Raw genomic sequence first — 17,472 nt, 5'->3', positions numbered from 1 at the left:
TTTTCTTTTCTCAGTTCCAATGACAGGTTTCACTCAAAGGGCCACCATTGATCCTGAACTGAATGAAATCCATGTCTTGTCAGGGCTCAGTAAAGACAAGGAGAAGCGGGAAGAGAACGTAAGGAATTCCTTCTGGATTTATGACATTGTGAGGAACAGCTGGTAAGTCCTAAGTTCTGACTTCCACACTGACTTTATTTAGGAAGCAATCCTGTCTCCCTAAGGTAACTCTGCAACCTCTGTTAAAATTGGAATTGTTGAAAGTTGTGGAAGACAGCTGAGTTCCCTTAAGGTATCTCTTTTTCCCATTGTCTTTAGAGGTACCGTGGCAATAATCCAAATGAGAGAGACAACTCATGTGAACATCTTTATTGGAGCCAGGTGGAGGGGATGAGGGGAAGTGAGCAGTTACAAAAGGCTTTTCCTGTAGGAAGGGTTCAAGGCCAGCATTCAGCACCAGTGCAGCAAATTCAGTCCAGTGTAAGTTGTTAATAGCAGTGTACATGGCTCTAGTTCTTAGAAACTGAGGAAACTGATGAATGGTGATGGGAGAAGTCTCCATGCCAGACCTGATATTCTGAGAAAATATCCCCTGGTTTGTTCACTGTGTTGTACTTAGTAGCCCGTTGCCACTGTTCCTTTCCAGAGCTGGCAGAGATTTTGTGTTCAAGGCTTCTTCTAAAGTGGGGTCAATCACTTCAAAAGGTGTGAGTGTTGTTTTTTAAAAGTGAATTCTCAGTTATAACTTAAGTCTGCTTGGAAATCGCTGACTGAAATGCCACCTCTGCTATAATCTGTGGTCTAAAGCTCTGCTGGGTCCAAGATGTTTTTTTCCATAATAAAAAAACACCTCATGCTGATGGTTCTGTAGACAAATAATGTAACATCTGAAGACATCTCCAAAGCTCGTGACAAATAATTTTCTAGAATTTTTTCTTCTTTGGCTTGTGCTTGACGACTGTCTTCAGCCAAGGTGACCTCTGATTGCTGGCTGGGTTCTTTGTAGAGCTAAGAAGGGGATGGGATAATAGAGGACAACATAGAGAGAAGTAAGAAAATCTTTGGTGTTTTACATCATTTGTACCTTCCAGCGTTTCAGCAACTTTTTGTGCTTCCTGTAGGTACAGCTAATAATTCCTTATTGCTTTGAATTTCAGGTCTTGTGTCTATAAGAACGACCAAGCAGCAAAAGAGAATCCAGGTAAAAGCCTTCAGGAAGAGGAGCCCTGCCCAAGGTTTGCCCATCAGCTGGTGTATGATGAGTTGCACAAGGTATGAAGTGATTTTTTTTAAAATCTTCTTGCTCTTAAAATGTAGCTCTTTCCTTAAAGATAGTACAATAAATATACTTTTTAAATGTTTGGATTAATATGGTAACTCTCACTTAACTTCCCATATTTTGAAATAAGGTGCTAAACTATTTTTATATCATCAGGGATTTAATGTCACCTGTTGGTGGCTAAATGAGAAAAGATAGTTACCAAAATTTCCAGGAAAATACGTGTTTGAATGAACTAATCACAGTTAAGAATCTTCAGAACCAGGGGTGCCTGACTTTGCCCTGCATGTCAGAAGCAACTGTCATTCTTTAGCACTGTCAGCCTCCAATGGATGCATTCATACTTAAATAGACTTAAAAATTGCTTTAGTGTATATGACAGCTCAGTGAACTTAGGGCTTTGTGCATATTAACCAACAAACTCACAGATCAGGTTCATAAATTCATTAACTCATGAATTTAAATTACTGTGACACATTTACTGATCCTTTCACGGATTTTTCTATAATTTTCCCTAGTCTGAAACAGTCTGAGTTAAAGAAAAACATATTTTAGTCTTGCATTCTTTGGGATGTTAATCAAGTTTGGGAAACCCAACTAGCCCAAAACTTGACAATAAGAGGGATTTTGAGGAGGAGTGGGTGCAGATTCTGTGTGGAAAAATTGCATTGCTTGTTGTCTTCACTGTAATGATACAGTAAATAAGTAAATACTATTCTGCCTTTACTGCTAAGTGTAAGGCACCATGAGACAGAGTAGTATTTTCTGAGTTACTCTGAATAAATCATCTCAGTTGCCCAGCTTTATCTGAGGAGCTGTTTGATGTGCTTGTTTTGAAGAGTCTTATTTTTAGAAACCTCTGTTCCAATGACCTTTCTAAACTCCTCTGATATAAATAAGGAGAGCCTACAGCAGTGGGATGCAGAATACATTGTTTTGACTGATTATTTTTAAAGCTGTGGGGAAAGGTAGCTTGTTGGACTTGTTAAACTTCAGTATTTGAAGGTCCTTTGTAGCATGTCTAATATCAACAGTTCAGAGTCTGAAATTACCACACGATGGGAAGAAAAATGTAGCAAAGAAATAAACAGCCCTTTTGTGATACTTCCACTTTTCTGGAAATCGGCCTCTCTCTGTAAGTCTAGAGTATGCTGGACTGGGCTTGGTCTCACTTTACTTTGGACATCTTGAGGACTTCCAACTCGCTTTGTCAGTGCTTAAGGATTTATGGCACTCACAGGTTTTTCCTCAAGAAAGAGTTTGCATGAATGTTGCATGTTTATTTATAGATATCTCAGGTATCTGCTAGAGGGATGTTCTAACAGTACAACTCTTATTATCTTAAAATGTAAATGGTTTAAGAGAACTTCTTTAATCTCCAAGGGGACAAAGTAAAGGTAACAATAAGATGGAGCAACTTGTCTAAAAGGCAGAGTTTCTTCCACCAGAATAAACCTCTGCAAAGCTGCTGACATAGTAAATTGCCTTTGTTCAGTGGATTTACACAAACAATCAATTTTTTTGATCTGCCTCTCATTTCCTTAGGTTCATTACTTATTTGGAGGGAATCCTGGTAAATCCTGCTCTCCAAAGATGAGATTAGATGATTTCTGGTCTCTGAAGCTCTGTCGACCTTCAAAGGAATACCTGCTAAGACACTGCAAATACCTCATCAGAAAGCACAGGTATAGAAACAAAAGTGGTTTGCAATTTTCTTTTCCAGGTGTCTCTTTTTTTTTTCAAGTTGCTGAGACTCAAATCTCTCATAAACCATTTTGTGAAATGTCATTTTGTTGGTTATATGGAACTAGATGATCTTCAAGGTCCCTTCTAAACCTTCTGCAGGCTTCTTGATTATTTTTAAAAATTATTGTCGTAAAAAGCAGTGGGCCAGGGCTAAACTACAAAATTAACTCGATTTATTTTGCCTATGCTATTCTAAAACTAAAAAATCTGGTTATTGTGTGGGGAGTCATGGGGAATTTTTAGATTCCCTTTTCACTCTGCTGCTCATCAACATGTGTTTTGGTGCTGTCACCTCCCAAGGAAATGGAGTATGTTTTGGAAACACTGTTCTTGGAGATAGTAACAGCCTGCAAGGATGCTAATGAAGTCTGGGGGCTGGATGCCTTTGCACATCTGAGACTCAACCGTGGTGAGGTCATCAGAGTTTCTCATTCAGAAACTCCTGAAAGAGCTCACTTAGGCAGAATTCAGCTACTCTGCAGTGCTTCCTGCACTCTGGATGCTTCAGAGCTGCTTTATATTTGCCATTTAGGGCAGCAGCTTTTCAAAATCAAACCTATGGTGTTGCCTTAGTCAAGAAATTGCAGCAGTGAGAGAGCCTTTCAGGACCCAGCAAATCATTTGAAGGCAGTAAATAGCTCTCCCTGCATTCTGGGGGAGAATACTTTGTTATCAGGCTCTGCCAAGAGTTGGAAGGTCAGGTTTTCCTGATGGTATTTTATTTCTGAGGCAGCAAGCAAATTGCTGTACTCAACTGGCAGCACTGTGGCTGGGTGAGACATAGAGATTAGCCACACAGTAGATGTGAGCACCTACAAGAATGAATAAAGGCCTTGCTCAGTTATCTTGGGAGGCTTTTTAAACCCAGATGCGGTGGTATGGAAATGCAGCTGTGCATTTCCTCCAGTGACAGCTCTGGATTATTTGTTTCTACTTGTTTAAGTTGCTCTTGAAGGAGATGTTGTTGTATGTTATCTGGCAGAATTTCGGGGTTTTTGCACCGTGCTCCCAGTTTTTGGGTCTGTGTGAGGGAGCCAAACCTGAGCAGCAGGGATGGTGGGATGGGTGCCTGGCTGGGGCTGAATTGCTGTGGAGTCACTGGCTGTCCTTTACCTGCACTCCCCCAAGCTCTAGGTACCAGAACAGGTGCTGGCCTTGGATCCACAGCATCAGCTGGGGTCCTGTTTTTCCTATGAACTTATTTAGTACCAGCCAGCAAAGCTGGGCTGGTGGAAAAGAGCACAGTGGCCATGGTTCCAAACATTTAAAGCACTTCAGCTCTCTGGACCATGGTGCTGTCACCTGAGAAAATCTATGGCAGTGTTTGAAACCACATGTAGTGACCAGAGTGTCAGATGCATCAGGTGGCAGACAAGGTCCTTGTGCTCCCTGTGCTGCTCAATCACTGACATCTTTAGGCAGTTTCAAAATTCAGGCTACACATGTCCAATGTGGTATAAATAGCCAGCTAGATGGCTCAAATGAAAAAATAACAATGTGAGAAGATGACAGTGTCATGCTGCACTCACTGGATAGGTGAGAGGAGGAAAGAGATGATTTTAAACCTCATCCTTTCTAGGCTTATGCAACCAACTCAGTGCTGCAGGGAAGTAGCTCTGCTGACTGAGGATGCTGAGCCCAGAATCATTTCCTGAGGGCTCTGTTCGCTTCTTGAGGGAATTCACAGAAGTTGCAGTTCTTGTTCATTAAAAGAAAATGAGGAAATAATGGTGGTGGTGCAGAGGATTTTTATGGAGCTCTGCTCTTTCCAAAGGTGGGATGTTAATATCCTAGGGACTGAAGTGCTCAAGGCTTGCCTGTGTCTGATCTGTGAAGTGCTGCTCACACCTTACTTCATTTGTGGAAAACAAGCTGTACTCAATATTTTCTATTTATATATTAACAGCTTTCTGTGCATATACTTTTAGATATTTTTAGTACTAATGTAATACTTTGCCCTTTTACCTCCTTTACACTCCGAAAAGACCCTCTTCCATGTTTCAGTCTGGCTTGAAATTCCAGTGAACATGAGGCTCAGCTGCCATTAACGTGGTTTTCTTTGGAAATACTGGGTTTGTTAGATGGGTTTTGCTCTTTGTTGTACCAGTAGTGTTTAGTCCTGAAGGAAATGGCTGTGCTCAAGTTTTCTGTCTCTTCTCTGCAGGTTTGAAGAGAAAGCTCAGACTGACCCTCTTAGTGCACTGAAGTACCTGCAGAATGATTTATATGTAACTGTGGATCACTCGGACCCTGAGGAGACAAAGGAGGTGAGGATCAATGATCCTTGTCCTAACTCACTGAAAGTTTTGAGCCTCTTAAACCTGGTCTTTATTCAGTTTGTAAAACCTTTGCATGTGCCAGACACTTTGCTGTGTCATGTATTTCTCTGCACTTAAGTCACACTGTTTTGGAAACAGTCATTTAACAGCTGCAGGTCCAGATAAAATAACTTTTGTACTCCTAAGAGTGAAGACTAAGCCTTTGTTTTAATTCCAATGTGCTGGTGTATATTTTGGGAGCTTTAATTGAAATGTAAACTCTCTGAAATGTCACCAGTCTGTAGTTGGTTGTGCAGTAGAAAGGGAGTAGAAACTTACTTGTGCTGAGGCCTCTCAATATTCAGCATCTCTGGGGAGGGAGAGCTTTTCCAAAGATGATCAATACTTCTGGAAGTAGTTTATACCTATTCATTGTTTGCTACCCTTAAAATCTTATTTCCTTTGCCTTTTGAATATTATCCAGTTGGCATGTTCTTTATTTATTCCAGGAATTTGTTCCCATTTCCTGTTTTGATTCCAGTACCACAGTGCGTGTCACTTTACAAAATGGATTAAAGAAATAGTGAGAAGTGTCAGATAAGGTGGTTGATTTGACTCTGGTGTTTATTTCCACATGGTATTTGGGGCAGGCAGCTGAGATGTGCCAGCGTTTAGCTCCTGATGGGTAGATAAAGAAAAGTCTGTGGTTGCTGTCTTCTTTCCTTAATGACTCGGGAAGGGATTTGACAGCTCCTTCTATAAAATCATGATAGGAACAGGAGCAGTTCTGTTCCATGCTGAGTCCCTGGATTAAATCTCTTAATCTGGTGGCTTTAACTTGCTACTTTAGCTAAAGAGAAGATTATACAGACACTGAAAGGTCTTGGAGAATATGCTTCTTGTGTGTGCACAGGATGGAATTGTAGGGTTAGAACTAGGAAAAAAGTTTAATTTTATCAGGATCTTGGAAGTGATCACATTTGTCATAAATTCTAATCAGCCTTTATAAACATGTGATTCAACAAAACATTTAAGTGCTGTGTCTCTCTGTTCTCTGTAAATGGTTTCTTGTTCAAATTGTTCCATACCAAGTAGTTTCACATCCTTTCTAGTAATTTCTTGCATAGGAAAGACAACAGATGATCATGCTTTTCAAAAGGTAGAAAAGGAGATTTATTTTTTTTTCCAATAAGTGCCATCTTCCCAGTGTGGTAACACTTCCAGAGTCTTGGAGGTTGGAAAAGACATTTAAGGTTGTCAAGTGCAGCCATTGCCCCAGCACTGCCACGGCCACCACTAAACCATGTCCCCAGGTGCCACATCTATATGGCTTTTAAATCCCTCCAGGGATGGGGATTGCACTTCCCCAGGCAGCCTGTGCCAGAGCTGGACAACCCTTTGTGTGAATTTTTTCCTGATACCCAGTCTTAACTTGAGGCCCCTTCCTCTTGTCCTGTGTTTTATTACTTGGGAGTGACACCCCCACCCCGGCTGTCCCCTCTTGTCAGGGAGCTGTGCAGAGCCACAAGGTCCCCCCTGAGCCTCCTTTTCTCCAGGGTGAGCCCCTTTCCCAGCTCCCTCAGCCTCTCCCTTCCCCAGCTCAATTCCCCTCCCTGGACACACTCCACCCCCTCAGTGACTATCTTGTTATGAGGGGCCCAAAACTGAACCCAGAATTCAAAGTTTCTTCTTCCTGTTTGAGCCTGTACTAACCCATACAGTATAAGCCCTAATTCTGATGCTCTCTTTTCCCCTGCTGCTCCCTCCCACTCCTGTAAGATGTATCCTGTGTTCTGTGAACTCCTTTTTTTCTCCGTGTCACACCTGTGTGCTGGTAGCTTGTCTCTCCTCAGCTGGTTATTCCTAAGGAGATCTTGCATCTCATGGCTGGCTGGGCCTTTGTATTATACCCTGAGCAGCAAACATCAGTGGTGTGATGAGCAAGCTCCTCTCCTAGTTCCTGCTTCCTCCTGTCGCCCACAGACCAAAGGAGCTGCTGCAGAAGCTGCACGATGGGCACATCTGGCACAGGAAAGCCTTTAATATCCCTCTTTTCCTTTTCCCAGTTCAGTGTTCTTCTTGTCCACCTTGTAGGAATGGAAAACTTACATGACTGCAAGGGCTCCTCTGAGATTTTGGGGGAATGTAGAAGCTGTATCATGCCAGGTAGAAATAGAATAAAAATGTTTGAAAAAAAGTAACTACCCCTTTTCAGAGAGCACACTGGTGTTCTGAACATTAATGATCCAGCAAATGAGCTTACATAGCTCAATCCAGCTGAGTGAATATACTGTGGGTTCTTTCTCTGCAGGCCTAATGTCTGATCCAAACAAAATCCAATAGCTTCTGTCTGTCGTGCTGGGCCGTCGGATCAGCACGCACCATTCAGCACAATTAAAGCTTCCATCCATTTCAGCCATCTCCAAAATAATTTAACAGTTTCTGGGATGCTTTTTTGTTTGGGTTTTTGGTTGTTCTGTTTTGTTTTTAATTATTATTCATTATGCTGGTTATAAAGCTTTAACTTGCAAAGCTTTTTTACCCTGGGACAGATCTGCCAGGGCTGTGGCACAGAGCCAGCTGCTGGGCTGGTACTGACTGGGTGCATTTCCAGTTGACGTCAATTTACCTTCCGGTTATCACATCGAGTTGGCTTTTTGCTCTGGCATTGCATCTTCAAATAGCTCCTGTGCTTTCCAAAGGACTGACGCAGGCATTTTGGATTCCATATCGAATTTCAAGCACCAGTTTGATTGTGTCTCTCAGCCCAAACACCTCCATACCCTGCCTTTATTTGATTTGTATCTTGATTAATGGCAAAGGCAATAGATGTGATTGGCTGCAGCCACTGAATGCTGTAAGGCTTCTTAGAACTTTAGGGAATCAATTCCTATCTGTTTTCTCTCTTTTCAGGGCAACTGTTAAATTTGGGAAGGCCCAGGCTGAATAGTTTTATCCCCAACTTTGTGCAATAGTTCTGGAGACTGGCCTGTATGGCTTCATGTTCTATGGATGGAGATCTGGGTGGTGTTATATACCATTACAAGCAGAATTTCCCCTTGTGGTGAGGCTTGCTTGCTTTGTAATAGAAGTAATTCCTTCTAACTTACTTAGGCAAGTCTGTTCAGCTGTTTGCAGTTGGATGCCAAGGAAAACAAACAGACTGTTCTTGAAACTTACTTTGGCATTAGTAACCGATTTTGTTTAAAGTAGCATGAATGATTGATAGTAGGACCATACCCCAAGATTTTCATTCTGTTGCTGTGAATTTTAGAGATGCTGCGGACTATGTTTTTTATTACTCTGAAATTAAGTAGATGCCTGCACGTAGCAGGTATTGCACGAGTGCTTGGTTTAGTGGCCACAGGCTGTGTGCCAGCAATTTCTCTGCCCACGAATGCAGATCCAGTCCCTTTTAACTGTGATTCTGCTTGGCATCACTTAAACCTCTTCAGTCAGTTCAGTGTTCCCAAATTAGTGGATCTTTTTTACTGGCTGTGGGTTAATAGCCCTGACACTGTAGGAAAAGGAGGGTAAGTCCCTAGAAAATGGGGAATTTTTCCTGTGATTTAACAGATTAAAAGTTGTATAAAAGCATCATTTTCTGGTGTAAAATTTTCTGTTGGTGTGGCTGTTCTTCTCTGTCACACAGATGTGAATTTGGTGGAAGATTACAACAGCAGGCTTTTAAAGATAAAAGGATGGTCAAAATAAATATCAAATTGAATTCCAAATTTTGTACTTAGAGAAAAAAAGGTGTTGTTAGAGCATAGAAACATCAGTAGTTTATGTATAAAAGCTAAAGATGCTCCTTGAATATTGCAGTAATCATACCCAGAACTTTGCTGCTGTTAAGTGGGCTGCAGTAGAAATCAAGATGACACAAAAAATGTCCAGTGCTTTCCAAGTATGGGAAAGCAGGATGATTTTGATTTTGTACATGGAGATTCAGCAACTGATGAAGCTCAATCCCGTGATTGTTGTAAAACAGATACAAAGCACAAGGAAAACTCACAGTATGTTTTTCTTGGAGCATGGTAGGAGAAAGAGCAAGGACCTGGAGGCCAATCCGAGGCCTGACTTGCTTGTAGACTGAGCCTGTTCGAGGCTGCTTCATACTTTCCATTCTTAAGACCTTGTCTTTAATAAATTTGACAGATAAAGCCAGCAGGGCCCAAAAGTATTGTTTGAATATGCATTAGACTGATATTTCTGGGAAAATTGAAGCCCAAATGGGAAAAAATAATTCTAGGAAGGAGCTAAGAAAAGGCTGTTTCTCTTCTTTGTGTCCTGCTGTGATTCTTTGTAAAGCCTCAGCGGCTGAGTGCTGCAGGAGCAGAGGCTTTGGAGCCAAGGAGCCTTTACAGAAACAGCGTTCAGCCTTCCCAATTTCAGCAACAGCTCCGTCCTCAAAGGGTTTGAGTCTCTTTTTGCCTCTTTAAGCCTGTGCTGGGAGTCACCAGCCCCAGAGAACTGGTCAAAGCTGAGGAACTGGTTTATGCTGTGATCTGGGAACTCACATGCAGACATTACAGAGGAGGAGGAGGAGGAGGAATTGTGTCTGATTCACACAACCTGCCAGGTATCCCAAACAAGAGTTACTCATTCCCCCTTAATCATTTTGTTTGTGCAAAGGCAGGGATGTGCAGCAAATATATAAAAATAGCATAGTATAACCTTTTATTAGTTAACCAGACGTATTTATCTCCAAGGAACCCCTGCCCCTGTTCAGAAGGTTGGTTGCATCTCCGAGAGAGAAGTTAATTGTGTAACAAAGGGAACTGCTGTCTTTTGAGGCTTAATTTGGAATGGATGAAGCCAGTGAGCCAGAGGGATTGTCGGAAGAAAATGGGTGGTGGTGTGATTAAAGCAGTTGGATGCTTCTGCTGGATAATTGAATTCTGCTCTTGCCTCCATAACAGAGTTGCTATGTGATATTAAGCAAATTGTTTTTCCTAGATGGTCATTAATTGGGTGTTTCATTCTGGTGCCTGATGGGAGAGATCTGAGGTGTGATTTGCTTGAGGGCTTTGCTTTTTCTGTGTTGCATAACACTACATATTTTGAAAGATCAGATACTGTTAGTTTCAAATAAACCCAAAATTAATCAGAGTTTGAAGTGCCATCTGTTAGAATAACAATTAATATGATAAGAAAGTCAATGAAGAAATTAATTCCTTCTTTAGAGCAGAGCTTGAACTTCGTGAAGAAAATAGTACATTGGATATCTGCTGGGAACAGTAGGAGACCTGGTATTGAGTGAACAGTAACTGTCCTATGCTTTGGGGAAAAAAAATAGGGATTCTTTGGGAGAACATTGTAGGGTTTGGGATTGTAATACAAAAGCAGAGTGAACCAGCTTAGGCTCAGCACTGTCCTTAACTGATGTTCTTAACTCACATGCTTGACTTTTCCATCAGAAAGTGCTTTTCAAGTGTGAGCTGATACACAAATTTAATTTCAAACCAAACAAACAACAGCCCTCAAGGTTAACTCAAGTGTGGTACCATCAGCAGAGAAGGAAACAAGATCCTCCTTCCCTGCAGATCTGCAAAGAAACTCATAGCCATGAAAATCTATCATGTGTGGTGCAGATGAGGCTGGAATAATTGGCAGAGGCTGTTTTCAGCAGTGTTTTGGTCTCAGGTCAGCGAGTTCCTGGCTGAACCCTGCTCATCTGGCCTCTTAGTTGGGCACCTGAGCCCCAGTGTGGCTTTGTGCTCCCAGCAGGGCATTGCTGCAGGAGCACAAGAACCCCTGGAAGCTCGTGGTGTCTGCTTTGTCCCAGCTCCGTGTGGCACCAGGCAGCTGGCAGCGGGCCCACGAGGCAATTGTGTGGGAGGGAGGGATGGCCAGAGCCTGGCATTTGCTCTCAGAAGCTGCACGGATTTAGCCACGGGTTTTATTGGAACTTTTGGAGCTATTTATGCTGGGCAGCTGTTTAAGTACGGTGCTGCTGGGAAGCTGAGCTGCCCTCACAAATGAGGCTCACGGTGGAATCCATGTGTGGCATTGCAGTGATTTTGTGTAACCAGGCCTCACACGCAGGAGGGCACTTTACACCCCCTTCCCCCTCATCTCCAGTTTGTCAATCTTGTATCCTTCCCACCATACCCTCCTCAAAGGATGCAGACTTACCCTAGAACACTACAATCCTTATTTTAGCCTGTTTTTTCCCTTGATGTCACATTGAAATTGATCTTACTGAAGTGTTTTTGTAGCTTCTTGCATTTGGTTGTAGATCTACTTCTTGTAGCAGCCTTTTGCATCTGTGACTTCTGGCAGTTTTGTGCTTGGCCATTGTTCTGCAGCCCTGACTCCTTTGAGCTTTCTTCATAGAACTTGTTTTTCAGAACACTTAATTTTTTTTCTAGTGCTTTCCTCATATGTTGCTAACTGATACAGGGCATCCCAAAATGGGTGCCTTATTGTAGAGGAGACTTTAAAACAGCAAGAGTATTTTATTTGAAGATTCTGCTCCTTTTCATGCATTCGTCAGTTTTATAATAAAGTGATACTGGTCTGTTGTAGCTCCTAAGTGCATTTTCACAGAGCCTCTGCACCTGTTCCGTATTGCTGATTTTTCCTGTTTATGTTGATTTGCACTTGGCCTTGGTGAAATGCACCTCAATCCATCATCATAATTTGGATTAAGTGGAAAAACAGTTGGAAAGCTGTCTGTTCCATGCTGGCAGTCAGTCTGAGTGTGGTGTAAGGTCTGGTGATCCTGCCCTGTTCTGCCAAGCAGGTTATCACTGAAAGTCCAGGGTGATGCTGACCCTGGGGCACAGATGAATCATTCCTGATTCGAGGCTCCATTTTGATGTCAAACCATTGATGGCCACCCACAGTAAAGTTATTTGACCTGTTTGCCTTTCCCCGTTGGCTTAATCTAAGTGATGCCTTGACAACGTGCCTTAAATATCATATAAAAGTGTTAGAATTCCTATGAATGTCAGAATGGACAAGGTCTATTGCCAAGTCCCATCCCTAGGGCCTTCTGCCTCGTAAGAGAAATCAGATTGATGTGCTACAACTTGTTGTTGCCAAATTCACGTTGGCTGCTACTCATCACCTTCTCCACTCCTACATGCCTACAAATTGTCTGTGTTCCCATTTTTTCTTGAAATTGAAATTAAACTGATGGATATGTAATGCCTGGCTGTTCTTTCCACTCCTTCCCTGAACATATTTGCTTCTCTTTTGGCTTTTTCCTCCCTTCGTTTCCTTCAGGCTGGGTGCTGAAAAGACACAAGGGTAGGAGACACAAGATTCCGAGGCTTTAAGAAATCAACTCTTTCTTTGCAGGAGCATGACAAAGCACTAAGCTTTGTTGTTCCTTGGGTAACTGGAAACAGCGTTCAAGGGGCAGAGGAAGACACTGTGGTCACCATCTATCAGTGAAACATGAAGGGAGAATAAAACCATGAATGTGTTAATTAAAATGTTTTTATTCATGGCCTTGATGTTCCCAAACAAAGAATTTTTATTTTTAGTTAAGAAGATACTGCCTTAAATTTGTGATATGAGATCTCTGGCACTGCAGAAGGGTTGTTGTCATTAGAACCATAGAGTGGTTTGGGTTGGATAGGACCTTAAGGCCATAGGCAGGGATGCCACCTGTTAGATCAGGTTGCTCAGTCCAACCTGGACTTGAACACTGGCAGGGTTGGTTATCCACAGCTCATCAAGGCAGAACTTACTCTGTGTTCAAGAGATTCATGCTCACTCCAGCAATTACCCTGTTTTTGTGCCATCTAATCCTTGGCTGCTGAGCCTGTACCATGTTAATCTCTGGGAATGTTATTGTGCGGAGGAGACTCTACCTTCTGCCATAGAGGCAAAAAATTATATGTGAAAAAAAATAGATTTTTAGAGCTCTCAGTCAAATACCTTTCATTGCATCAACACTGCTCTAATTCTAGGAAAAACCATCTAACTTGTGCCAGGATGACAAGTTGTAATGCTCGTGTGGAAGTGCCTGCTGCTGTTATTCATGTGTATGACACAGGAGTTACGAGGATTGTATAGAGAAAACACAGCAACTCTAAAGCTGTGTACTTCTAAAGCTACTTGTACTTCTATGAATCCTTTGGGGTTTTTGCCTGTGTGGTTAATAACACTTTTTTCTTTCTTTGTCCCTTTACCTCTTCTGTAGTTTCAGCTTCTTGCCTCAGCATTATTTAAGTCTGGCTCGGATTTCACGACTCTTGGTGAGTATTGTGTGTCGGAGGAATTACATGATGTTCCCTTTGATAATTACTTAGTTTCTACTGGTTTTTATATCAAATGTTATAGTTCCTATCAACATTTCAGGCTCTTTTCAATATGCAAAACGCCACTACCCAGACATTTGAGAGGTTATTTATAATGACCAGTGTCCAGTGCCTCAAGCCCATATTTAAAACATCTGTCAACATCAGTGGTTTTAAACCAATGCCTCCCAGGATCATTTTGTGTCTCTTATTACATCTGATCCTTCGCTGTTACCCAAGTAAACAGAAGCTTTGGTCAGAATAAAGCACCTCCTGTCATGTCACTTTGGAATCTCACAGCGTGGCTACGGCTCTGTTTGCTGTGATAACTGCAATTCCTGGAGTAGTTTGGTTCGCTCTGTTCTCTGCAGAACGAGTTCTTTGGGCAGAGTGTCAAGAGCGGAGAAAACAGTGGCGTGAAGGGCTGGAAACAGGAGGGCTGAGCCAAAGCCATGATTTGTTTCGCTGCTGTGTCCAGTTAACTCTTTGAGTGGTCTGAGCCCCATCCTGGGCAAGCTATAGGAGAGCTACAGGCAGAAATTACATCCTTGTACTGCTGGGGTATCCTCAAGTCACTGAGCTCTTACTAAGAGAATGGATGAATTCAGTTTTTGATGGAGGTATAATTCCCAGTCTAAGAAACTTAGGGAAAGCTAAAGCCCACTGCAGTTCTGCCCTGCTGGATGAGGAAGCTCTGCGGAGTTCCTGTGGTTTGGAAGACATCAAGTTGACCCTGTAAGATGAACTTTTTTTAAAGAAAGAAAACCCAAGTTTCAGAAAAGTTGGGTTTTCCATAGGCTGGTGAAACTCATGGTTTGGGCTGGAAGGGACCTTCAAAAATTATCTCGTTCCAACCTCCTCTGCCATGGGCAGGGACACCTTCCACTATCCCAAGTTGCTCCAAGCCCCATCCAACCTGGCCTTGAACACTTCAGCCATGGGAATCCACAGCTTCCCTAGGCAACCTGTGGCAGTGCTTCACGCCCCTCAAAACTTTCCCCTACTTTTAAGCATTTAAAAAGATGAATTTGTTCTTGACTCAGTGCAATACTTTATCCAGATTCTGAGTTTACAGATAGGAGGGTATGTACATCAAGAGAAGCTTTGAAAATAAAAAACCCAGCCCTCCTTGTTTTGATTAACTTGGTTGACTTTGATTAACTGAAGAGTGAGTTCACTGAATTAAAAAGCATTCCTTTGAGATAGCAGCAATGGAAGTAATCCAAAGCGGAGGAGATCATTGTGTGCCTGCCCTGTTGTTCTTGGTGATGGTTTTAGTGTAGGATTTGGATAAACAATGCAAACCAAACCCTGCGGCGTTGGAGGCAGCACTCCAGAAAACAGTTTGCAAAGCTCCTGTGTGCCAGGATGCAGCCAGGTGCAAGTCCAGTGAGTAAATACCAACTCTGAGTTGGAACTCCTGCTGTCAGCAGAGCTTATCTCAAGGAAAACTCCAAGCAATCCAAGGAACAGTTCTGGTTATGGCAGTGATGATAATGAAGAAAGCCTGAGGACAGAAGAAATGAGGCACCAAATAAAAATAGCTACATGGATTTTATTTTCTGGGACATCAGAGCAGTCCCCTGAGAACTCCTCCTTCCCCTGTTTCTTCAGGGCTGTCAGTGAGCTTGACAGGCATTTGTTTATTACTTTTTATGGTATTTTGATGGCAGTGATGGCTTGGGGTGACATAATCTCTGTATATGTGCTCACAGGAGTGGGACGGAGAGCTGGCAGCCTTATTAGTGGAGACAGAGGGAGCTGTTTTAACATTTATCCCAAATGGACAATTCCACAGCTAAACTGAGTGTTTGGGATTGGGAAGAGTCACTTACATTCCCCTTTCCTTCCTCCCCCAGGATTTTCAGACGTTGACCACACGTATGCCCAGAGAACTCAGCTGTTTGACACGTTAGTCAACTTCTTCCCAGACAACATGACCCCTCCTAAAGGCAACCTGGTGGACCTCATCACGCTGTAATGGAGCAATCACTGGACACATGGAAGAGGGGAAAGGCATCCATTTTCAGTATTTTAATTTTTTTACTGCATTGATTGACTGCTGGGATGAAGTTAATATAGTAACCCCTAGGTGTTTGAAAGGGGTTTTATACTTGTATGGTGAATCCCTGGAGCTTTTCCCTTGGAGTAGGTTAATAAAATGTAACTGACATACTTCTGACTAAATATATATATTTTTTCTGACTTTGGATTTTGAGTTAGCAAATATAAGATGAAAAGGTGGGGGAAAAAGAAATAAAACCCAGTCATGCAGTGATCTTTTTTGCCTATGGGGGAAAATTTGAGATTTGTGAGTTGTCTGGGATTAAAGATGATGGGTTTTATTCTGCGTTTCCTGAGGAAGAGGGGGAAGAGGTTTTTCTTTCCTCATTTGTAGCTAGTCATGATGTATTGCTTTATCCTACAACTCTATCCTCAGCAGCTGAATAACTTGATGGTAGGACACTGGCACATGTTGAGATGATGTAATTTACGTCCTGAGTTTTGTACTCACGGTGTGTCATGGGAAGGCAAGCGTGTGTTCCAAACCGTCTGTCTCCCCTTCCTGGACTTGTGCTGACAGTCGTGTCTAATTGCTTCTGAGACTCCATCTAAACTGACTACCTGCATCCCTCTCTCCTGTTCTCTGGAGCCTTCCACTTAATCAACCCAGGACAACCTGGCAGGCAAGAGGGAACCTCAGAGATACAACCAGAAAATGGGAGTGCAGTCGCTGCCCGCATGGATCCCTTTTCAAAGATTGTTCTCTTTGCTGCTGTGCTCATCCACTGAGAAACCCTGTGGGTCCTCAGCGAGCCTGGCAGAACTGGGTCTTCCAACACACACACCCCCAACCTCTGCAACCTGACCTCAGGTTGGGTGTAGGATTTCTGAAGCAGGTTGTCTTCGTTTCCATGTGCTTCTGTGTGCGTTTGTCCGTGTGTATGTGTACAGGGCGTTGCTCCCAACAGCTTGTCTCCTTCCCATGTAATGCAGCTCCCTTGTCAATGCATTTTAGACCTAGATCTGAATGTGAGGGAGGCCTTCTTAGCATAAATCTCTGAAAATGAGCTGATGCATATATATATAGAAAATGTATTCTTCCTTTTGCTGAAAGCCTTCTTTATAAACACTGTAAGGGCTTGGTGCTGCACTGTGAGGTGGAATGAAGGACATGCATACCCAGCATTAGAAACTCCGCATTCGGTCTCCGTGAGCATTCAGTACACACTGGCAGATGTAAATATTTATATGAAACTGCAAAACTCTGTCCAGCAGTGTTCATGCCAGTCGGGTATTGTTGCTGCACCCACTGTGGCTCCTGTTGAACTTGGTGGAAGTCCCGTGTATGCAAAGATGATTTGGACTCTTGAAATAAAGAGTTAGTCAAGTGTCTTTTTCAGAGTTTGAGTGTCTGCTTGCTTTGATTGTATTGCCTCTTTATCATGTTCTTTGTGTGACTTTTGTAGTCCTGGTGCATTAGCAATAAATTTCAAAACCTCACACTGGTGTTTAATCACTTAGAAAGGAACAGTATGTCAGAGGCCAGGCTTGTCTTCAGGGAGGACTGTACAAGTGAAGTGTTTTTAACCTGTCACTTGAGACTGTTCAGACACTGTACTTCAGTGGATGGCAAATCAGATGTCTGCGGAATAATCCACTCAGTGTGGAAAATGAAATCTGATGAAATTGTTTCTTTGGAACGTGGCAGGTTTTTTTCCTATTGACATGGAAAGTTTTACATCACTGCTGGGCTTTGTGGTGTGCTACCTGTGCTGAGGCTTTGTTAACTAATGTAGAGTTTATACAGTACAAATGTCGATACTGGGGCAATATTCCAGCTCAGTTGTTGCTTCCATTGAGATCGAAATGAGCACTTTTAATGCAACCAGACAAAATTCTGCAACCTTTTAGTACTTAAATTTAGTGGTGC

General features: G+C 42.4%; 1 protein-coding gene across 3 annotated transcripts in view; it reads left to right on the top strand.

Annotated features, from left to right (window-relative positions):
• LOC131573505 (muskelin) overlaps positions 1–15,725 on the top strand; it is a 93,140-nt gene extending 77,415 nt beyond the window's left edge. For all 3 annotated transcript variants that reach the window (XM_058827513.1, XM_058827514.1, XM_058827515.1), the window contains 6 exons: positions 15–162; positions 1,158–1,272; positions 2,825–2,964; positions 5,190–5,292; positions 13,442–13,496; positions 15,398–15,725. In XM_058827513.1, the coding sequence (XP_058683496.1) occupies positions 15–162; positions 1,158–1,272; positions 2,825–2,964; positions 5,190–5,292; positions 13,442–13,496; positions 15,398–15,519 (683 nt within the window). In that variant the 3' untranslated portion in view covers positions 15,520–15,725. The remainder of the gene's footprint in view (positions 1–14; positions 163–1,157; positions 1,273–2,824; positions 2,965–5,189; positions 5,293–13,441; positions 13,497–15,397) is intronic.
• Positions 15,726–17,472: the final 1,747 nt, after the last annotated feature.

Source organism: Poecile atricapillus, chromosome Z (assembly GCF_030490865.1).
Source record: "Poecile atricapillus isolate bPoeAtr1 chromosome Z, bPoeAtr1.hap1, whole genome shotgun sequence".
Lineage (NCBI taxonomy): Eukaryota > Metazoa > Chordata > Aves > Passeriformes > Paridae > Poecile > Poecile atricapillus.
This window is presented reverse-complemented; position numbering and strand designations above follow the sequence as displayed.